Below are 20,147 nucleotides of genomic sequence, written 5' to 3'. Positions count from 1 at the left end.
CTGCAGCTGCGAAACATAAGGAAGGCTAAGGCTAGTTCCTGACTCATGCTGGTGGGAGGGAGAGCAGGCTGTCAACTGAGGTCTCAGAAGGGGCTGCCTCACTCTTTAGGCAACAGAGCTGGGGCATGCCAAGGAGTTTATCAAGATACGGATGTGAGTGCTTCCTGGGGATACATGTGAGCCTAAGGGGAAAGAACTGGTGAGGCGACAGTCATTGGGCTCCATACAATAGAGCCACCTGGAGGATCAAGGTGACCTCAGCAAGAAGAGTGTAAAAGTGTTCAGGGCTGTGATTGGTCCTTTTAGGCCATCCTGAATAGACCATATATGCCTGGAGCAAGGGACCTCTGAGGAGCCCAACAAAGTCCCCCAAAAGAGGAAAGTCCATTATAATCATATAGCTGAGCCGCCCAGAAACATCAGCTTGAACAATTTGACAGGCCGAGAAAGCCTAAAGTACCGTCCCATTACCTTACCCTTCCTCCCTACTGACAACTTTGACACTGACAGGAGGCAGACACTGAAGCTAATGAACGGGGGGCTCGGGGCTGGGAGACCGGGAGCAGAAGAGCCATGTCCCTATCCACCACACACCTCCAGCAGGAAGCAAGCCTGCGCTGAGAAAGGAAGATTTACACTAAGACAAGTTTGGTTTGATCTTCACATGTGTGTGACACAGTCTCGTCACTGAATTGAGACAACAGCCCATCTATGAAGTAAGAAAGGCCAAATACGTCATAAGCCCCAACAACAGTCAATATTACTTTCACTGCATAAAATGTAAACAAACAGCAGGAGGTGAGTTGAGCCATCACAAAACTTGCCCTTATTCTTCCTGTCTTTCTCCCCCTCTCTCTTCTTCTATCTACCTCATGGGCCTTTATCCAGGATGCAGTGTTAACAAGTACCATTGTTACCTCCGTAATTTCTTCAACCTGTATGCCCCAGCAACACAGGGTTAAAAAGGCTGATGGAGCGCAGAGGACACTATGGGGTTTTATTTTTAAGCTGGATAGTTGTTTTAAACATCAGGGTACCTATGCCCCTTCAAATCTGTATTCTTGTATCCTGTGGGTAAATACCCAGTAGTGCAATTGCTGGATAATAGGGAAGTTCTATTTTTACCTTTTTGAGGAACCTCCATACTGTCTTCTCCAGTGGCTGCACCACTTTGTATTCCCACCAACAGCGCAAGAGGGGTCCCCTTTCTCCTCATCCTCGCCAACATCTGTTGTGTCCTCTGTTGTTTATTTTAGCCATCCTGACTGGTGTGAGGTGATATCTCATTGGACTTTTGATTTGTATTTCCTTGATGATGAGTGATGCTGAGCATCACTTCATGTGTCTGTTGACCACCTGTATGTCTTCTTTGGAGAAATGTCTGTTCATGTCTTCTGCACATTTTTTAACTGGATTATTTGTTTTGTGGGTATTCAGTTTCATAAATTCTTTATATATTTTGGGTACTAACCCTTTATCAGGTATATCACTTGGAAATATCCACTTCTACTCCATAGGTTGCTTTTTAGTTTTGTTGACAAACAGCCAATTTATGGCAAGAGCCCAAATGTCCATCAGCTGATGAATGGATAAAGCAAATGTGGTATACACACACACACACACACACACACACACACAATGGAACATTACTCAGCCATTAAAAAAGAATGAAATCTTGTCATTTGCAATGACATGGTTGGAGCTAGAGAGTATTATGCCAGACAAAATCAGCCAATCAGAGAAAGATAAATACAAATTCACTCATATGTGGAATTTAAAAAACAAAATGGGGGGTGAGGGGGAGTGTGTGAAACAGAGAAGAAAGCCAGGAAACTGCCTCTTAACTAAAGAGAACAAACTGAGGGTGACTAGAAGGGGAGTGGGCAGGGTGATGGGCTACATGGGTGATGGATATTAAGGAGGGCACTCGTTGTGATGAGCACTGAGTGTTGTACGTAAGTGATGAATCACTAAATTCTACACCTGAAACTAATACTACACTATATGTTAACTAACTGGAATTTAAAACGAAACTTGAAAAAGGGGGAAAAAAAAGCTGGATAGTGGTTTAATCTATCAGAGTGACAGAAGGTTGAGAACTAATATAAACAATGATTTTATAATTTATATCAAGGATTTATTTATTCATGAATGAAACTATGATTTATTTTCATCTTCCATTTTTACTTACAGGAAATGTTATTTAGCCTCAGCAAAGACTCAGTTATCTATATTGCCAGCCACCCAAAGCATGTTTTTAATCTCCCTTCCCACTTAATCTGTAAAACTACCCACTAGTTTTTCCGAGAGGATGAGATTCGGCATATGTCATAATTTCTAGAGCGATACTCCTGACTCTAAAGCTATGTTAGTATTTTCTAAAAGGACACCAAAACAGGGATGGGTAAGGGGCCAATGTACAGTGGGCATATGTTTTACTATTTAATAGCTTGGTCTTATTTTTTTTTTCACTAAGAAATGAAAAGTTGTTCTCTCCATGCCCTTTCCCCACCCCAATGCATCTATTTCTCAGACAAATCAGCCAAAATTTTACACTTAAGTGGCAAGGATATCCCATAAGAGAGAACCTGCCCTGCCTATGTTTCAATTCAGAATGAGATGGAGTGGTCAGAAGGAGGGAGCTCCACCTACCACTGGTAAAAGGGCACTAGAAAGCAGAGTTTATAGAAGTCTAGGTTGTCTGATTTTTCTCCTATGTGCCCCAGGCCGGCCATTCTCATGCCCACAAGGTACCAGAGGCTGGGCAAAGCCACAGTGTGAAGGTAACACCAGAACCTCGGATTTATAAGATTTGAGGGACAAATCATGATTTGGGTAATAAAACAATTTAGATCTATTATTGAGTAGAATGCAAAACATGCTTAAGTATTTAAAATAAAGTTGAAGACATGAATACATTGGGTCCTGACTGCATACCTCCGAGGGATCTTTCCTCAGTACATGTCTGCAGAGGAGGTTGAGGAGCAAGTTGCTACCATCTCTGAAAGGTTATGATGGAAAAGCAAAGCATCTCTAAAGCTATCAGTCCCTTAGGTCTTTACCAAAATATGACCTCCTAATAGCTACCGTGTATCTACTCCCTCTGTACACCCTGTCATTTCATCCCCACGTTAATACCCTAGGACCTGAGCATGACCAGGTCCAGGCAGTGGCATGACCATTCTCAGTTTAACAGTTAAAAGGCTAAAACTTAAAAAGGTTATCTAATGGGTCCAAAGTCATGTAAGTAAATAAAAATTTCAGCTTCCACCTGGCTGATTCCAAAGTCCATTCTCTTAGCTGGAATGCTCTGGCTACTTCTGTCTGGTGGCATATTGGTCTGCTATTCCCACACCAACTGGAGAGGACTGCCTCAGATAGCCAGGGATGCTGTGGCAGGTGGCTTGGTGTCTCACAGGGCAATTGCAATAACAGTCTTTCATCAAACAGATAAAGTGCCAAAGTCATTTCTCTTTAGTTATAAGCAGTGGGAAATGTCGTGCGTGCAGACAGCAATCTGTTGAGCTATGAAAAGTGGCGGTTCGTTCTATTTTTTTAGAAAGTTTTCTCAAAAACAAATATTCTTCAGTTGGTGGGAGCATTTCAAGACACGGGAGATTTCAAAGCACTTGCTTATAGAATTTATGACCTAAGTTTCGTGGTGCCTCCTGTCTTGCTCTTAGGAGTTTTTCAAATTTATAGAGTGTGGCTTACTCTAATTGTATTAGAAAAATTAAGGATCCTATAAAACTGACCTGCAGCCTAAACAGATATAACCAGGGAAGTCAGATACAACCAGAGAAAGAGTCGTGAGAGATTAATTATTTTGCTAAAATCTTATTTTAGAGACTTTTCCATACGGTTCGATGTAGTTTAGTTACTTTAAAAACTAAAAGACTGTCTTACATAAACAAAGGTACCAAGCCAACCATAAGGAAATTGTTTTAAAGGTCTGAATTAAATATGTATGGCATATATCTCTTCTTTTAAGCAATTACACTATTCACTCTGGCCTGCGAGGCTTTCTTCTTAATGATATTAAAACGAGGGAAAAAAAAGATTCATTGGCATGAATATGATATTTAACTGTTCAAATTAAAAGCAGACCTCAAAGCAGTCTTTCAAAGAAAGTATTTGAAATAACTTTTCTGTGAACTAAGCTGGTAATGACTTGGGGGGGAAGAAAACACCTCTCTGTCCTTTTTCCACTCCTATGCAACTTCTCTGGGCCCAGGTATTCCCTGCTAATCATACATATTTTATTTTCACCCAACTTACCAGGCACCTTAATTTAAAAAAGAATCCCATAGTAAAGTACTTACTCAACACGATGAAAGTTCCCTTGCTTGTCCAATTTCTATTTCATGACAGCCTTCACTTTATACGATTCTTTTCATCTCCTTACTTTAAGGACTTGTTTTAGACTATAATTATTCTTGAGACTCCGGGTTAACACAGCCATTAAATCTCGGATAGGTAGGTGATAAATTGGAGGCTAACAAGTTGTACTGATCTTTTTCTGAGAATTCTTCTTGTTTGAACTCAACCACCATAAAGCAACATGAAGAAATATCTACATTCTGGAAAGCAACACACACACACTTACACTGCCTCCCTCCCACCCCGAATCTAGATATCATGACAGATTGTAGTTTGTCTCTTGAAAATAATTAATTTCTATTGGCCTCTTGGTAAATGATTTGGGGAAAAAATTCAAAATAAAGTATGTCATAGTTTACAAATTTAACATTTGGTGGCTTTAACCATTTCAAAAAGATGTTTTGCCTTCCCCCTTCATCTCTCCAAAGGGAAATCACTGAATCGGTGCTCCTTTAAAATACAGATAACATGGAACGTTAAGGGCTTTTCTTTTCTATAAATAAAAATCCTTAAGTAAGATTATTTTCATCTTCATTTTCAAGAATGACACTTCAGAACTTTATCAAAAATTCCAGAGCAAGCAAAATAAAGATTGTACCCAATTCCCTCTTTTCCCATATAGCTGAAACTGCATTTTATAGATATTTCAGTCCATACCCATCAAAAAAAATTCTGGGACAAAAATCCTGTATTGGGGGACCTTTAATGCTGATCCTTTGCATCTTAATTAATGGTTGCCCGTGACCTGGTGCACCAAGTATTGCACTTCTGGCATTATTTGTAGTTGGCTGAGATTCAATTAATTGAAATTTTTTGCTGTTGCTAAAAGAAAATGTGGAACTAGAGTATTTATAACCGTGGACACTTGATTTTTATTTACAGTCATCTGAAATAAATTACACATCAGTGACGGAGTTGCAACATCTTCTAAGGTCAGGATGTCAGAAGCACTTGACTCTCAAATCTCAAAGATGCCTTTAAAGTGTTTAAGTATACATCTATACATATATGTGTATGTACATATATTCATTTTACAAAAAGAATTTCTACTGTGTTTTGGGAAAAAATCAGTCACATTACAGTCCGTTAATCAGTTGCTAATCAAATAATTTCTAATCCTTCAAATGGAACTATAGCTGAGTTTGACAGTAGTTTATAAGACTAAATTATATTTTGGCTTAGTTTTAATATCCAGGGAAACTCATTTCATAATTAGTAGGTGAGCAAACATGCTGGCACTTCAGGTTCTTATTTTATTAGGAAAAATTCATTAGGACATTCTATGTCCCCTGCCAGCTGAAATTACAGAGCAAGTCAGTGGCATGTTTAAGTATCAAACACGCCTCTTCCTAGAAATAAAGTTTTCTTCTTTAAAAGAAAAATAACATATAGAAGAAAACGTTTTTTGTTTTGCTTTTTAAGTAGGCTGCCTTTTACGACATCTTGACTTCATGCTCTTTACTAATATTAAATGGCCCAAAGACTGCAGATTATTACATGTGCCATTCTTGCACTGCATAAGATTGGCTTTCTGTAAGCAATGAATGAGCTTACCAAAAAGGATACTAGCTCATATTCAATGTCCATTTACATGGCAACATGCTGAGCGTTTTGCATACTGTATCATATTTAATTTTTATAACAAACCAGTCAGGCTTAATTCAACCATCTCGACTGGCCTGGCCAGGCCCATCAGTGGAACTTCAAATAACACACCCAAGGGAGACCTGATCCTAAGTCTCTGTCATTTCCCACACTGTGAGCACAGGGTGGCTTCTTACAGGATTTGAGAAACTTGGTGATCCGTTTCAGCAGTATGGGAGTAAACGATAATAGTGTGGGTTATGCTATTTAAAAGAATAAGTTTCAAAAAAAATAAAAATAAAAAAAAAAAAATAAAAGAATAAGTTTCTTAACTATGGTAGAGATCATTAATGGGATACGTGCATTTTCTATCCCTGAAGATTTTCAAAATTACTTCGGGTACTTCCTCTCATTTTTCACAAAGCTACGAATATAGGCATATCCCAGAAAGACTGATTTCATTTGGCTCTTCTAGTAAATTATCAAATGCTTTCCCATATCGGTCTTTACTAACGCAAGCATGGTTTACAGTAACAGGAAAGATTGGGATTCTAAGAAAATAAATAAAGTAAAAGAGTTGGTGGTATATTAAAGTAGGAACTAAAAACTCGATACTATTAAATTTTTTTCTTTGTCTGCCCATTATGCTGTTTCTATTAAAAAGCATTTTTCTGTAGCTTTAAACAATTAAAAGGCCACCTTAGTACCATCTGAACATTCCGATCGTCTACCACGGAGTAAATAAATAGATGCACAAAATCGAAAAGTGTTTGATTTGATGACTGCAGACTGCAGAACATCAAGTAACAATGCACAATTATTTTGAACAACAACTTCCAGTGGGAATTAGCTTTCCACTGGCCTTCATCGCATTCTGGTGCCCCATTGTTTATAATTACACATGTACACTGTAACAGCACAGTTGTTAAATTAGAAATTGAACTTCTTTGACAACTGCAGGAAAACTTGACAAAAGATGAATGTGATTTTTTTTTGTTTGTTTGTTTCCCTTCTTTCACTTATTTAAACATGTATTAATTAACTCGTTCTGGCAAGTGTTTAGTAAACATTGAACGAGGGCATTTCTTTAGTGGTATAATTAAAATTCCCTTTTAAAATGTTTTGCATGATATTTTATGCACAATTTGACTCAAGTAAACAGAGGTTCTAATTAAAGTTTTTAAATAAAGGCAATCAAAATTGATAAAACATCCAGCAGCCCATTCAAGCACATTGTCTCCCTGTCTGTGCAAGCTTAATTTGATGGTCAGTTAACATTAGGGATTAGTTAAGATGCCATTACCTGCACAGACCTCCTTCCACTGTAGTCAGGCTCAGGGAGCAAACCTCTAAAGGTTGCAGTACCCCCTTCAGGTTGTTATATAGTATTTATTTAATTACATGTCTTCTAAGTTATTACACCAGGATATTATGAGAAGCATCTAATTTAGGTTATGAATCCTCTACAAGCCAAGTGTTACATAAAACTCTGAATGAGCGAAGCTACCCAAACATCAAGTCGGGGTTCGATTATTTTTTCCCATTATAACTTGATGTAAAGGGTTACACCTCTGTAAATGGTGCTACCCCTCTGGGTGAGAATAGCATGTAGTTTCAGTGCTAACAGGCAAACGTCCAAAGCACATAAAAACATCTAGATCATTATCCCTTTTTGCTTGCTCGCCCCCTCTCTCTCTCCCTCTGTCCTCTCCCCACTATGCATGTGTGTGTGAGTGTGTGTGTGTGTGTGTGTGTGTCTGCGCCCGCGCAGTGGGAAAGATGAAGAGAGATGGAAAAAGAATTCATTTTGCAGGAATGCATTGATTGTCCTGAAGTGAAAGATATTTTAAGGGAAGCTTCAAACTCCCTATCTGTAAATTATTCATACATTTTCCTTTTAGTGATGCTGTAAACTCCAAAAAGCAAATCTCTAAATACAAGAATTGTTGGTAATTAATAAGTGACTTACTGGCCCTCAAGATCACGAATGTCTCTAATGATCTTTTTTAATTAGCGAGGATTAAAACAGATTTCTCGGGATCATTTCTTCAGACCCTTGGAATCTGTACCTTAGCCATCCGCAGGTGGGAGCAGAAAGTCACCCCCTCTGGCTCTGCACCATAGAACTGGAGCCACTCTGGGTTTCTGTAAAAGAAAAAGTGAAATAAGATGTAACCCTGACTCCAGAGGGCGTCTGACTTTTGCGGGGGGGGGGAGAGGGGGGTGTTACTCAGCAAGTCTGCTCTGTGCTCACACTGAGCTACCTTTCCAATCTGCCTTTTATTATTTTAGTCATAAATGTGATAGCTGACTCCCCATCTAGCACTGCTTTATTTCTTAATTTCTTTGGAATTTTGGGTGCTCTTTATCAAGTGCCTCTACCTAGACCCCAAAGTTTACTATTCCCAATTTGAAGATGAGAAAGTTGAAGCACATCATGTCAACTCACTTGACAACTACTCAAGACAATGAGTATTGACGTCAGGATACACACGGGTGAAGCGGCTGTGCTTCCAACCACAATGCGTTCTAACCCTGTGATAGCACACCGGCCCTAATTTCAGACCTAAGCTCAGAGGGATGGAGCAGCTTGCCCGAGATAAAATAGGAAGTGAAAGAAACACAATGAGGCCCAAAACCCAGCCCTTCTAAATACCCCCATAACAACTTTTGACAGTCATGGGGTTCAGAGGAACTCTACGGATCTGTGCCTTCATCAACATTCAAAAGAATGTGGACCCCCCCAAAAAAAAGAGAGAGAGAGAGAATGTGGACCCTTTCTTAATGATCCGAGGTCATCATTATGAATATTCGTTGCTGGATTTGCAACATGGTAATACCCTCAAGTGCTGTGAAGAATTCATACGCTCACCCTGATGGCCATGAGTCATCCTGTCATTAATTCAGGCACTTCTACTGGGTCACCTGTGCCCTCATCCATAGCCCTTACTTTACAAATGCCTACCTACGGTCACAAGGCACAGGCGCTGCTCTTGGCCTAGGCACACAGAGCATCACTAACCCACCAGGCCAGCCCCTGACTCCATCCTTTCCGTCTAGTTCTGCTGCCCGTTTGCTGCCACCCTCTGCCCCTTTCAGCGCCCCCTCCTACTCATATGGCTACACCAGCTTCCAGCTCTCCTGACACCATCCCTTTAATGTGTTGGGGATTTAGAAACCTGCTGATACATTTGTTCAAATTTTGTCTGAAATGAGAGTAAATAAAACCTAGATGCTGCTTCCATGAGTGAAATACAGATGAGACAGTGAAAGTTATAGTTAAGAAGGAGCCTCCAGATTAGCTGGGCCTTATCCAGCTTCTGCCAACCAGTAGCTAACGTGCCCTTGGGCAAAGGATCCAGTCCCTCTAAACCTGGACTTCTCCTCTCTAAGGCAGAGAAAGAGGAAGACAGTCTCCAGCTCAGAGGATTGTTAAGACTTACATATAGATAGAGCATTTATCCCATTACAGGGCACAGAGCAAACCTTTGTTCTTATTTAGCTTTATATATCTGTGACAACTATTTTTACCTCTAGAAACCTGGACTGCTGTTACCACGTTAGGGAAGTCATGAAGACTCGAGTCTAAGGTCACAGCCACACTGAGCTCTGATCTTGGGCTGTGACTCCTCAGGGTGTGTTCAGAGCAAGGACTGAGGGTTGTGGTGCCGAGGCTCAGACCTGGCTTTATTACACACTCGTGGTGTGACCTTGAACCAGTCACTCCACTTCTCCAAGCTTCAGTTTCTCATCCACAGAAATTATAAGATTAGCCACCTCACAGAATGGGCATGAGAATTAAAATAAGACGTGTTTGTGGTATGTTTAACACGGTGCTAACACAGGGTAAGGTCAGGGATGGAACAGGGAAGACTCACCAGTGTTATCATTTATGAGTTAGACTTCATGTAGGTGATAAAAGGCTTAGACATTGTATCAGGAGAAATAAATACAACATCTCCATTCATCATAACACTTTGTACCAGAATGAGCCTTTAAAAATCATCTGCGATATGCCAGGTTTTGCAATGACATGTTGATAAACCCAACCACGTGACTTCTTTTAGGGTTTAATGAACTTAAATCTGAAAATAAATAAATAAATAAATAAATAAATAAATAAATAAATACGTACATAAATTTAAATCGTTTTGAACTTCTCACACCCACAAAGGAACCCTAGCCTCCTGCCAGCCCATAGCTCCCAGCCAGTACTCTGAGGCTGCCCTTTCATTGAGCTATTGAAAGAGCAAACTCACTGAAATCACTCACACTACTGTGCCAGTGGGTTTTGACATCTTGAAGTCTTATCGAAGCTTCATTGTCTTAAATGGTTATGCATCTAAAAGAATTAGTGGAGCTGCCAAGGAGCCTGACTTACAAGCAGGAAGTAGTATGAAACCAAGTCCTTCACATATTTCTGCAACCTAGATGTATAGTTTGCTACAGAAATTGTTTGAAATTCATGCTATGACTAATTAAAGATGTAAAGTGCATTCTCTTCTCCTCTGTTTCCCTGAGTAAATCTTTTGGGAAAAGACAGCATCCACAAGCCCAGACACCCTCGGGAACCAGGCAATATGCATAAAGGAATGAAGAGAGCAATTGAATGGCATCATGAGGGACTGGTGGGGAAATACCTGCAGTGCTTTGGGAGGGAGCTCCATCCGCTCCAGAAATAAAAAAAAGTCACCAGAACTTCTGATGTTTCCAGTTGATCCAAAAATGAGCAAGCCCTGATCTTTAAAGATGGATAGCTGATTTCAGTTTAATTGTGAAAGGCAAAATGAGAAACACATAAGACGCAAAGTGTGCCTTGGGTGGCCAATGTGTGTCCTCTGCTAAGGCCTTTTTTTTTTTTTTTTTTTTTTTTACAGTTTAGGTCATCCTGGCCATCTTAATTGTAGGATCTCACATAAATTCATTCTTTTTATCCTCACAGCCATCCTATCGGGTAGGTACTGTTAATATCGTTCCATTTTATAGACAAACAAATTGAGACACGCATTGATCCCCAGCCAGTGTTGAATAGGGTTGAGCTTCTAATCCAAATGTGTGGCGTGCCAGAGTCTGCTCCTAACCACACTCTGATACTTTCTCTCATGATAAAATACGTTGGAATTTTTTCCCAATATGTGGAAAAAGACCTTCATCTTTATTCTCTGATTCAAGTTTTGGGTTTTGGTTTTTGTTGTTGTTAGTGTTGCTTTTTTTTTTTTTTTTTTGGTCCCAAATGAGTATTTCAAATCCACAAATATTCCTTGAGCCTGGACTACACATAAAACACCATTTTATGTGCTGTAACACATTTGATTTTATCTTCATTAATGCAATGTGTGGAATATGATTTTAGAACCAGGGTAATACTGTTAAAATAGCTTCATCTGGAAATACATCAGTTTGCAAACAGATTGGCATATTATCCACAAATATAAACATTTACAAAAAAAAAAATCAGGCATCATTTGATGGCTGTTGCCATAATGATTCATTGGCACAAGAGAAATGCTACGTGATGAGAGATGCCAAAGCTGTTTGACACATTTCAATGGAGTTCATTACACACATGAAACAGAACCAATTTTACTCAACAGTGACTTTGACATTTACAGAAAAATGAAATGGAGGTTTAGAAATGAAGACTTCATGTGAAATCTCTACCAAAAATTGCAAATTGGTTCTGTCCTTATGCCACCACTTCTAGATCAGCCATGTTCTATAGATTTTTTATTCACAGCAGGTGGCAACTTACTTAAAACAAAGTTTTTTGGAAGATCAGATAATTGATCTTGAACAAACTTAATTGATTGTAAAACTCTTCTCTCAGAATAAAGAACATATATATTTTTAAAGATTTACTTGTAGAAAGGCATGTATACCTTTGGCTTCGCTCTGATTTCACAGTTCTGCTTCTTGAATTTGCTGGGTTTTAATGGAGTAAATATTTTCTTCATGCCCACTGCACCCAAAGACTGTGGGACTAGAGCAATTTCACGTTTAGAGTTGGAATGAGAAATGTTCAAAAGTTGTAAATAACCAGTTGTTTTCTACTTCTTTAATGATATAATGTGAGAAAATATACCAAAACTTAATAAGAGAATTATAATACTTATATTCCCTTAATAAGGGCATCGTATTATTAATGGGGTATGCCAATGGTTAGGATGACTTATGTGTAGACGGCATTTTCAGAGATGTTTTTTGTGAGCAGCATCATGCAAAATACCATCCTACAGCATTTATATGCAACACCATTTATTTGAAGAAACAATTTCCTACCAGATTTTAAAACATTCTCTTACTATGGTAAATGGTTAAAGTATATTAATAATGTTGCTTATTAAATGCTTACTGTGCTTTCAATGCCCAGGTTAAAGTTCTGCATACCAAAGAATGAATGTGCTCGGTCTAATTTGTAAGCCTAGATAGTATTATAGTATCATTGCACTGATTAGAATTAATCAAGAATACTAGAACAAATGTATGCTAAGTCTGAATTCTAAAACTTTAAAGTAATTATATTGCTTTTAAATCTGCCTAGTATTTACTTATTTGTTTGTCTGTAAAAAGTATAATAAAATCAGTATCTCAAACCTAGATAACACAGTTGAGTCATTTAGACTATTATCAAACATAAGTCACTAGAGAAGCGATTCAATCAATAGAGAAGTTTTCTAATTAGCATATTAATTATTTGCAAATAAAAGGTGGTTTCAGAGTACTCCAGGGAACTTGAATACATTGCAGTTTGTCTTTTTATTCTATATATCCCTATGAAATATTTTTACATTGTTAATTTCCAACAATCTAAGGGAAAAGGTTTTGCTAATCAAAGGAAAACTTTACCCCAGCTTCTGCATTAATTATCACATATTCTAAACTGGTAGATCATGAATTAATGAGGTCTAGGCTCCTCCTAAATGACATGGATTAAAAAAGAGCTGGACTTGACCATGTATGTGTTCTAGTGAAGATGGATGTATATGTGCATATTGGCTGCCAGGGAAATAAAGTTACAAAGTATGCAATTAACCCTGTGTGGGCCTTACCCCCATCCATTAACATCTTAATTACCTTCTACACATCACTGAAAAGGGGCTACTGTAAAGATGCAAACTATTTTTTCTGGATCAATCACTTTTGCACATCGAATTTCAGAGTATACAAATGACTGCCTATAAGAAACAGAAATTCCCTCCAAAAAGCCAGATAGATGCCAGCAAAAAAGAAAATAAGAAGTAGAGGTGTGATCTATTAAGTAATCTTTTGAGTCCGTTGCTAAACGATCATTAGGCTGCAATTAGGCAGTTCAGGTTTTATTTTTATAGAGGTTTTGATATTTCTAAATGACTTGCTCTGAGTGCCATGAGGGGATGGTGGCGTAAAGGTCCAATATCCACTTTGTTTTTCGTTCTTTCCCCTCCCACTCTCTAATCTTCTAGTTCTTTCCTGATTGAATACCACACCTGCTATTTTAAAATTCACTGTCTATGTGTGCCCTACTTCTTTGTCCTTTTGATTTACTTCTTGACGTCCACAAAATGACCCAGCACAGTTGATTACTACTTGCCATGTAGTTCCCCTGTATTTCGACTGCTCAGAATTCAGCAGCTTCACCATATTTCTCAAAGTTATGCTACACGGGGCCCTTTCCCTCCTTGACCGATGGCCATTTTGCCTCCTAAGAATCCTGTATTTTGCATCTGAGGTTTTGCTTGTAATATTTTTTTCATCATATTTTTTAGATTAAGTAAAGTCTAAAATATATATACATCATTCATTGCTCATTCACTTAAACTTTAGCAAATTCTTATCCCATATAGCATTAGAATAATAACAGCATGTTAATTATAAGAAGACACATTTGTCCAGTACCATTTTTACAAGGTCAAAATTACTACCTTGAAACTGGTTCTGATTTTTTAAGATTTTATTTATTTATTCATGAGAGACACAGAAAGAGACATAGGCAGAGAGAGAAGTAGGCTCCATAAAGGGAGCCCAATGTGGGACTCGATCCTGGGACTCCAGGATCACACCCTGAGCTGTAGGCAGAGGCTCAACCACTGAGCCACCCAGGCGTCCCATGGTTCTGATTTTTTTTTTCATGTGAATGAAGTAAAGATGATTTTAAAATCTTAACATAACAAAATGGAAAGGGAAAAAAAACACAGATTCTATGAATGAATCCATCCTCCAGTGAACTTTCCTTTTTGCCCACATTCTTCATGCAGCCAGCAGGCATAAAGCTTCCACCTTCTCTGTTTTTACACTATGACTGTGAAATCCCGAATTGAAGTCTACACAGAGGAAAAAGATCAACAAATGGCATAATTCTGATTTTTAAAGTGCTTCTATTTTTTAATTTTAAAATAATTTGTCTCGCTCAGAAATGCTTCTAGAAAAATATTCAAGCAGAAGAGGGAAACCTATGCTAGCTTTTGCAGACTTTTGTGGTGTGCTGTAGATGGATTCTTCATGCATCACAGTAACAATAACAATAGTGATAACAACAGTTATAATAATAATAGCAGCTTATACCTATTAATACCTTACTAAATGCCAGGCACTGTTATAAGTGCTGTGCATGTAATGACTTAATCCCTACAACACCCTATGAGGTAGTCACTGTCATTATCCTCATCTACAGAAGAAACTAAGGTACGGTGAGATTAAGCAGTTCACAGCAACTAACAGAGCCTGGATTTAAACCCAGGCAGTCTGGCTCCAGCACTGACAATCTTCACCACTGGCAATCCTGCCTATCACGAAGTATTAAGTAAGAATTGCTAAGTTATACATTCAATAGTCCAGAGTTCGTTGGAGTTTTTTAAACTATGATTTTCACACAGATGTCTATCCCTCTAAAAAGCTAACACTAAATATGAGTGGATCACAGTAATTTTAGTAATTTTGCATATTGAGTTTTTAACAAGGACACACCCTGCCAAGCTGATACAAAATGAGCTGGGTTATGGCAAATCTAGATGTTCTAACACACTTAGAAACACTGCTTAAATTTGCATCATTTTAAAAGCTCATTACCAACTAAGCAAAAAAAAAAAGAAAGAAGAAAGAAAGAAGAAGAAAGAAAGAAAGAAAGAAAGAAAGAAAGAAAGAAAGAAAGAAAGAAAAAGAAAAGAAAAGAAGTATTTGACATTTTGGTATCTGTGATATTAAAAAGAACTAATATTTAATATTCAAGTGGCAACAGCTTGTAGAGTTTCCACACAATGCCCACAGGGATCGATTTTTCTTTAAAATGGCCCTTAGGAGTCTGTCTTTTAAACAGCTGACACCTCCATTCTCTGAATCCCTCTTTCCTGCCAGCACCATGGGGCACACACTGAGTGCAGCCGCAGACATGTAATTCTTCACTGCACGATTTGTCTATGCAAATAATGGAGAATATGAGAAATTAAGAAAAATGTAATTTCCACTGAATCGACCTCAGTGTAATCTCTACTACTAAAAATGAATAGATGTCTTCAGAGGGCTTTTCTCCATATGCTCTCCCAATCCCCTTTATATACTATCCAGGAGAAGAGAAGAATTGTCATGGCCTAATTGATCATCAGTTATTCCACACCTGTACCAAGGCTATCTAATGACAAGTATACGATTGCCTGGCATTTTTCCAGGATGACTAATTGTCACAGTACTAATTTACTCACCTGTGGAATTTTCAACTCCCCCCCCCACCCCCCGCCTGCTGTCAGGAAGATGCATAGTAATGGAATAAAGGTTTAAAAATGCTGAACACTATGAAATTCTTCACTGATATTCCAATAGAAAGCTTTCACTAAACCGCATGTTCAGTTGACTATAATTACTCATTGCTGGAGTAAAAAAAAAAAAATCAGAACACTGGTCATATATACATTTACTTGGTAGAATAATAGGAGACAAGTGAACAAATCTTTTCTGACATAGAGAAAAAAACAATTCTCATCAGATTACCTAAAACAGATTTCTTTATCTGCATTTATTCGGTGAAGCTACCAAGTTAATTACTATTACGTTCTACATTACTACGCGCTTCATTTTTAGTGCTAGTATTATCTAAGAAAATAGTTTTCTCATATCGAATAGTACAATGAAGGAGTAATTTGTTGGATTTCCAAGAAATGTGGAAAAGTTTAGGATGGAAATATAGGTATGTATTGCTCTAATTACAAGAAATAGTAAACCACACCGTAACATCTTTGCTAGACAGTCTGGCCCAAGGATTTTTTTAATGTGAGGTTATGGTCTTGAAAATTAATATTTGTCATGGAAAATCATTATACACCAGTATAAGAGCTGACTTTTCTGGGGATCTTGTAGTCGACTCTCCTCACTGTGATACTGACATATATTTGATGTACCTGTGGAAATTACCTAGAAATTATTTGACTAGTTTTTTTATATATCCTTGATGACTTATGATACAAGGAAAATTTAGAGATGAAAGCCCAGGATTTCCTACAGCAACTTAAACAGAATTGCTCACTTAACTCCTATATTCTGCTATATACAAATTCTATAGGTTGTTCAGTAACCCATCCTATAGTGTTATTAGGTCATATGAGGGGGGAAAAAAGCCTCCTGGTCAAGTTTGGGAAACCCTTTATTAAATGTAGGCTTGCATCATTGTTATAAAATTTTCCTTCAGAAACTTCAATATGCTAGTATGCATTCCGAAGAGAAGATGGTGTGTGGTGGTTTTTTTTTTTTCCAAACTTACTTGACCTGGGATAGACCTACAGGTCAGTCTATTTCCACCCAACACATCTCTGAAGCCAAGAGTATGAAGAACAGGCGCTGTCTTGACTTAGGCTGATGCATCACAGGTACTCAATACATTCTAGTGAAACTTCAACGTTATCCACTTTCAATCGAATCGAAATTGTCTGTGATATTCTTTGCCTCAGCCTTGTTCATGGGGATAAATATGCAAATGGAATCAGAAACACAGACTCGTTCCTTCTAACTAGATCTCGGCCCACATACGCGAGAGGAAAAAGAGTAGTGAAATAATCGACTCTGGCATGTTGACCTACAGCAACGCTATGACTTAAAATAGGATTTTTAAGTGATAGAAAAGGAGAAAGGAAAGCAGCAGCTTCCGACTCGGCACATGCCTTCCATTTAGCATATCTGAAAGAACGGTTTCCTCACTTCAAAATTGATAGCCAACTTATTTTTGTTGTTTTGCTATTCAAATTTCTGTCCTCTTTTTCCAGAGCTTATTTGCTCTAACACTGAATTTTAAGCATCTCTAAAAATGTTTGATATGTTATTATTCTTTCCAGATATCCTCTGAGAGCCAAGCAAAGAACATTAAGGAAGAAAGGAGGAATGATGCTGGAAACAGTGCAGTGAAAAAAGACACTTCAAGGAGCAGGGTACCCACTACCCAGAGACTGGACTGTGTCATCAGAATGAGAACTTACCGGTACTTCTTGCTACTCTTTTGGGTTGGTCAGCCCTACCCAACTTTCTCAACCCCGTTATCCAAGAGGACTAGTGGTTTCCCGGCAAAGAAACGGGCCCTGGAGCTCTCTGGAAACAGCAAAAATGAGCTGAACCGTTCGAAAAGGAGCTGGATGTGGAATCAGTTCTTTCTCCTGGAGGAATATACGGGATCCGATTATCAGTATGTGGGCAAGGTAGGATTCCATTGGGCGCTTTGACATTCTGGTTTTAAAGCCTGAAGAAGTTACTCCTAATAAATAGATGGGGAGGATGTGAACTGTTCCCCAATACAGTAAGAATTGTTGCTTATCTGGTAAGACCTCTTTTTTTTTTCCCTTCACTTGAGTAGTTTCGGGAAGAAGACTGTAGCAAGAAGCTGGGAAATGTTAGCAATGCAACAAAGAAAGAAATGCTTCAGTTGAAAAAGAAACGCCCACAACCATCCACATAGGATTATCATAAATCCTTTAATTTTTACTTTAGCTTGAAAAATGTGGTCCGGCTATTCTATAAAGTAGGATGGTATTAAAAATAGGAATAGAGCGATTAAGCTGTAAGGGAAGGAAGGCTCCTTTTTCTCATTCTGAAAGCAAACATTCTGAGCGTCAGTCCTTTGGCCAGGTTCAAATTAACTACTTCTTAACACTGCTCCCGACAGTGCCATCCATTCTCTGACCAAATGGAGCCCTTTGTCCTCAAAATCCACCGCTGCCTCAGATTTGGTTGCCGTTACTGTTGCTACCGCCGCTGGGTTTGTCTTGTCTCAAATAATTGGCAAGAGCCAGGCATTTCGCAAACTTGTGATTCAATTGTGGCAAGGTTCGCAAAAGAGACAAATGGTTATGTAAAGGTGCTAGTTCCAAATATCATCTGACCATTTTATTGACTCTAGAAAGTAGAATGAGGAGGCATCACTTATCATAGCCCTTCGAGGTTACTGGAGCTGAGTCAGGGAAACAGCTCGGTTAGACTGTCATCGTGAGTTTCACTGAAATTTTATCATCAGCTACATTCTTGTTGCAGAGTATCTGCATACTGCAAAGATGGGGGAAAAAATAGAGACACGGATTTGCACTTTTGCAGGGTTCTGTGTTCCATAATATGGTATTGATAGGAAATGTAATTGTCACATACCCTTTATGTAAACAGAGGATGAGCATAATAGAAATGATAAAATGTCTTTGTTTATGATTGCAGCTATGATTTTGAAACGACTGTGTTGGGATATCATGCAAATAGTGTAAATTTTGCAGATTCCAAGGGCTGCATGTTCACATTCCAGTCTGTTATCAGATATCCCTAAATAAGGAGGTGCAAATATTCTCTTTAAGTATTTACCACTATAAATGAAGGAAAGCCATCCATGGCTTGGGCTGAGGTAACCAGGCATTGTTCCAATGAATGAATTATTAATGTGGAATAAAGTAGGAGAGGAAGTATTCAGTGAAGGGGTGAACGTCAACACAGATTCCCCAAGGGTTTAGCCTTGTGTTTGATGTGAAACCCACACGCTGTGTGACTGCTGGAGAAAGACAGTCCCGTTACCTGTACCTCACTCCGTTTCCTTGGGAAATCTGACTGGCAAGCACTATACCAACAGAGCAATGGTTGTAAATAATAATAATCATCATCTTGCAATCTTTACAGCATTTTCTATAGTACAAATAACATTGTCATAGAAGATTAAGTCGTTTTAAATGCTTTGTCTAAGTAATCGATTCCCCTTTCTTTCCATTTTTTCTTCTAAAATCGTGATGCCATTTTATAGCAAAAATACTACGTATTTTTAAAGAAAGGCTAGGATATTGAGGATGCTAGAAGCTGAAATGGAGGAAACTGCATAGGAATCAGTTTACCATGATCATTGTGAGAGGTAATCTTGCCACGCGGAAAAGTTTTGAGCTGTGGACTCCAGCAGATCTGAGGCTGCGTCACTGCACTGCCATTTGTGTGGCCCCAGCCAGGTTGTTAACCTTCCCAGGCTTTAGTTTCTTCATCGAGAAGATGCAGGCGGCAGTGCCTACGTCATGGAGTCACAGTGTCGTTAAACTAAGAGAACTAGTGGCTGGCACATAGGTGCATAAGGATGTTCTTATTATTGGTGACAAAATCCATGTCTACACTCTATTAATGATTATCTGTAATGCATTGAAGTGGGATATTGATTTTTATATCACTGCAGAAGTAAAATGAGGTAATTAAGGGATCTCTCAGTGGGTGGGAAATGTAGAGGATGGTGGCAAAATCCCTTCCCAATCACAACTTCAACGTAACTAGTCAGAGGTGGATATTTCTTTTGGCAGCTAGACATATTTCCCTACCTCACTATCATCCTTACCTCATTCCACCTCCTTGTGACACATAAGAGAATATCTGTTGGGGGAAAAAAAAAGGCCAGGGCAAATCACTGAGGTTGCCGTGGTACCCAGCATTGCTATGTCAGATGTGTTTAAGAGGTGTTCTTGCTCTATTAACAGGGCATTTCCCCCCAAATCTACCTTTGGGGTTATGTTTTATCAACACATGAAAGGATTTCAGTATAACATACTTTTACTAATTAAAAATAGACCAAAAAAATTTTTTTAAGAAAAAAGAAAGTCTGTTCCTCATGTGGCAACAGGTTGGTCTACTTTTAAGTAGATCTGGAACAAAGCATATACCTGATGTTAAGAAACTTTTGGAAAAGAACCAGAAAAAAATAGGATTAGACTATAGCAGAGGTTCCA

General features: G+C 38.5%; 1 protein-coding gene across 4 annotated transcripts in view; it reads left to right on the top strand.

The window, feature by feature from the left end:
• The window catches only part of CDH6 (cadherin 6), a 119,439-nt gene that overhangs the window by 51,372 nt on the left and 47,920 nt on the right, over positions 1–20,147 (top strand). For all 4 annotated transcript variants that reach the window (XM_072757162.1, XM_072757160.1, XM_072757163.1 and 1 more), the window contains exon 2: positions 17,259–17,615. In XM_072757162.1, the coding sequence (XP_072613263.1) occupies positions 17,388–17,615 (228 nt within the window). In that variant the 5' untranslated portion in view covers positions 17,259–17,387. The remainder of the gene's footprint in view (positions 1–17,258; positions 17,616–20,147) is intronic.

Source organism: Vulpes vulpes, chromosome 4 (assembly GCF_048418805.1).
Source record: "Vulpes vulpes isolate BD-2025 chromosome 4, VulVul3, whole genome shotgun sequence".
NCBI lineage: Eukaryota > Metazoa > Chordata > Mammalia > Carnivora > Canidae > Vulpes > Vulpes vulpes.
Note: the sequence above shows the minus strand (reverse complement) of the source record. Positions and strands in the feature narration are given on the sequence as shown.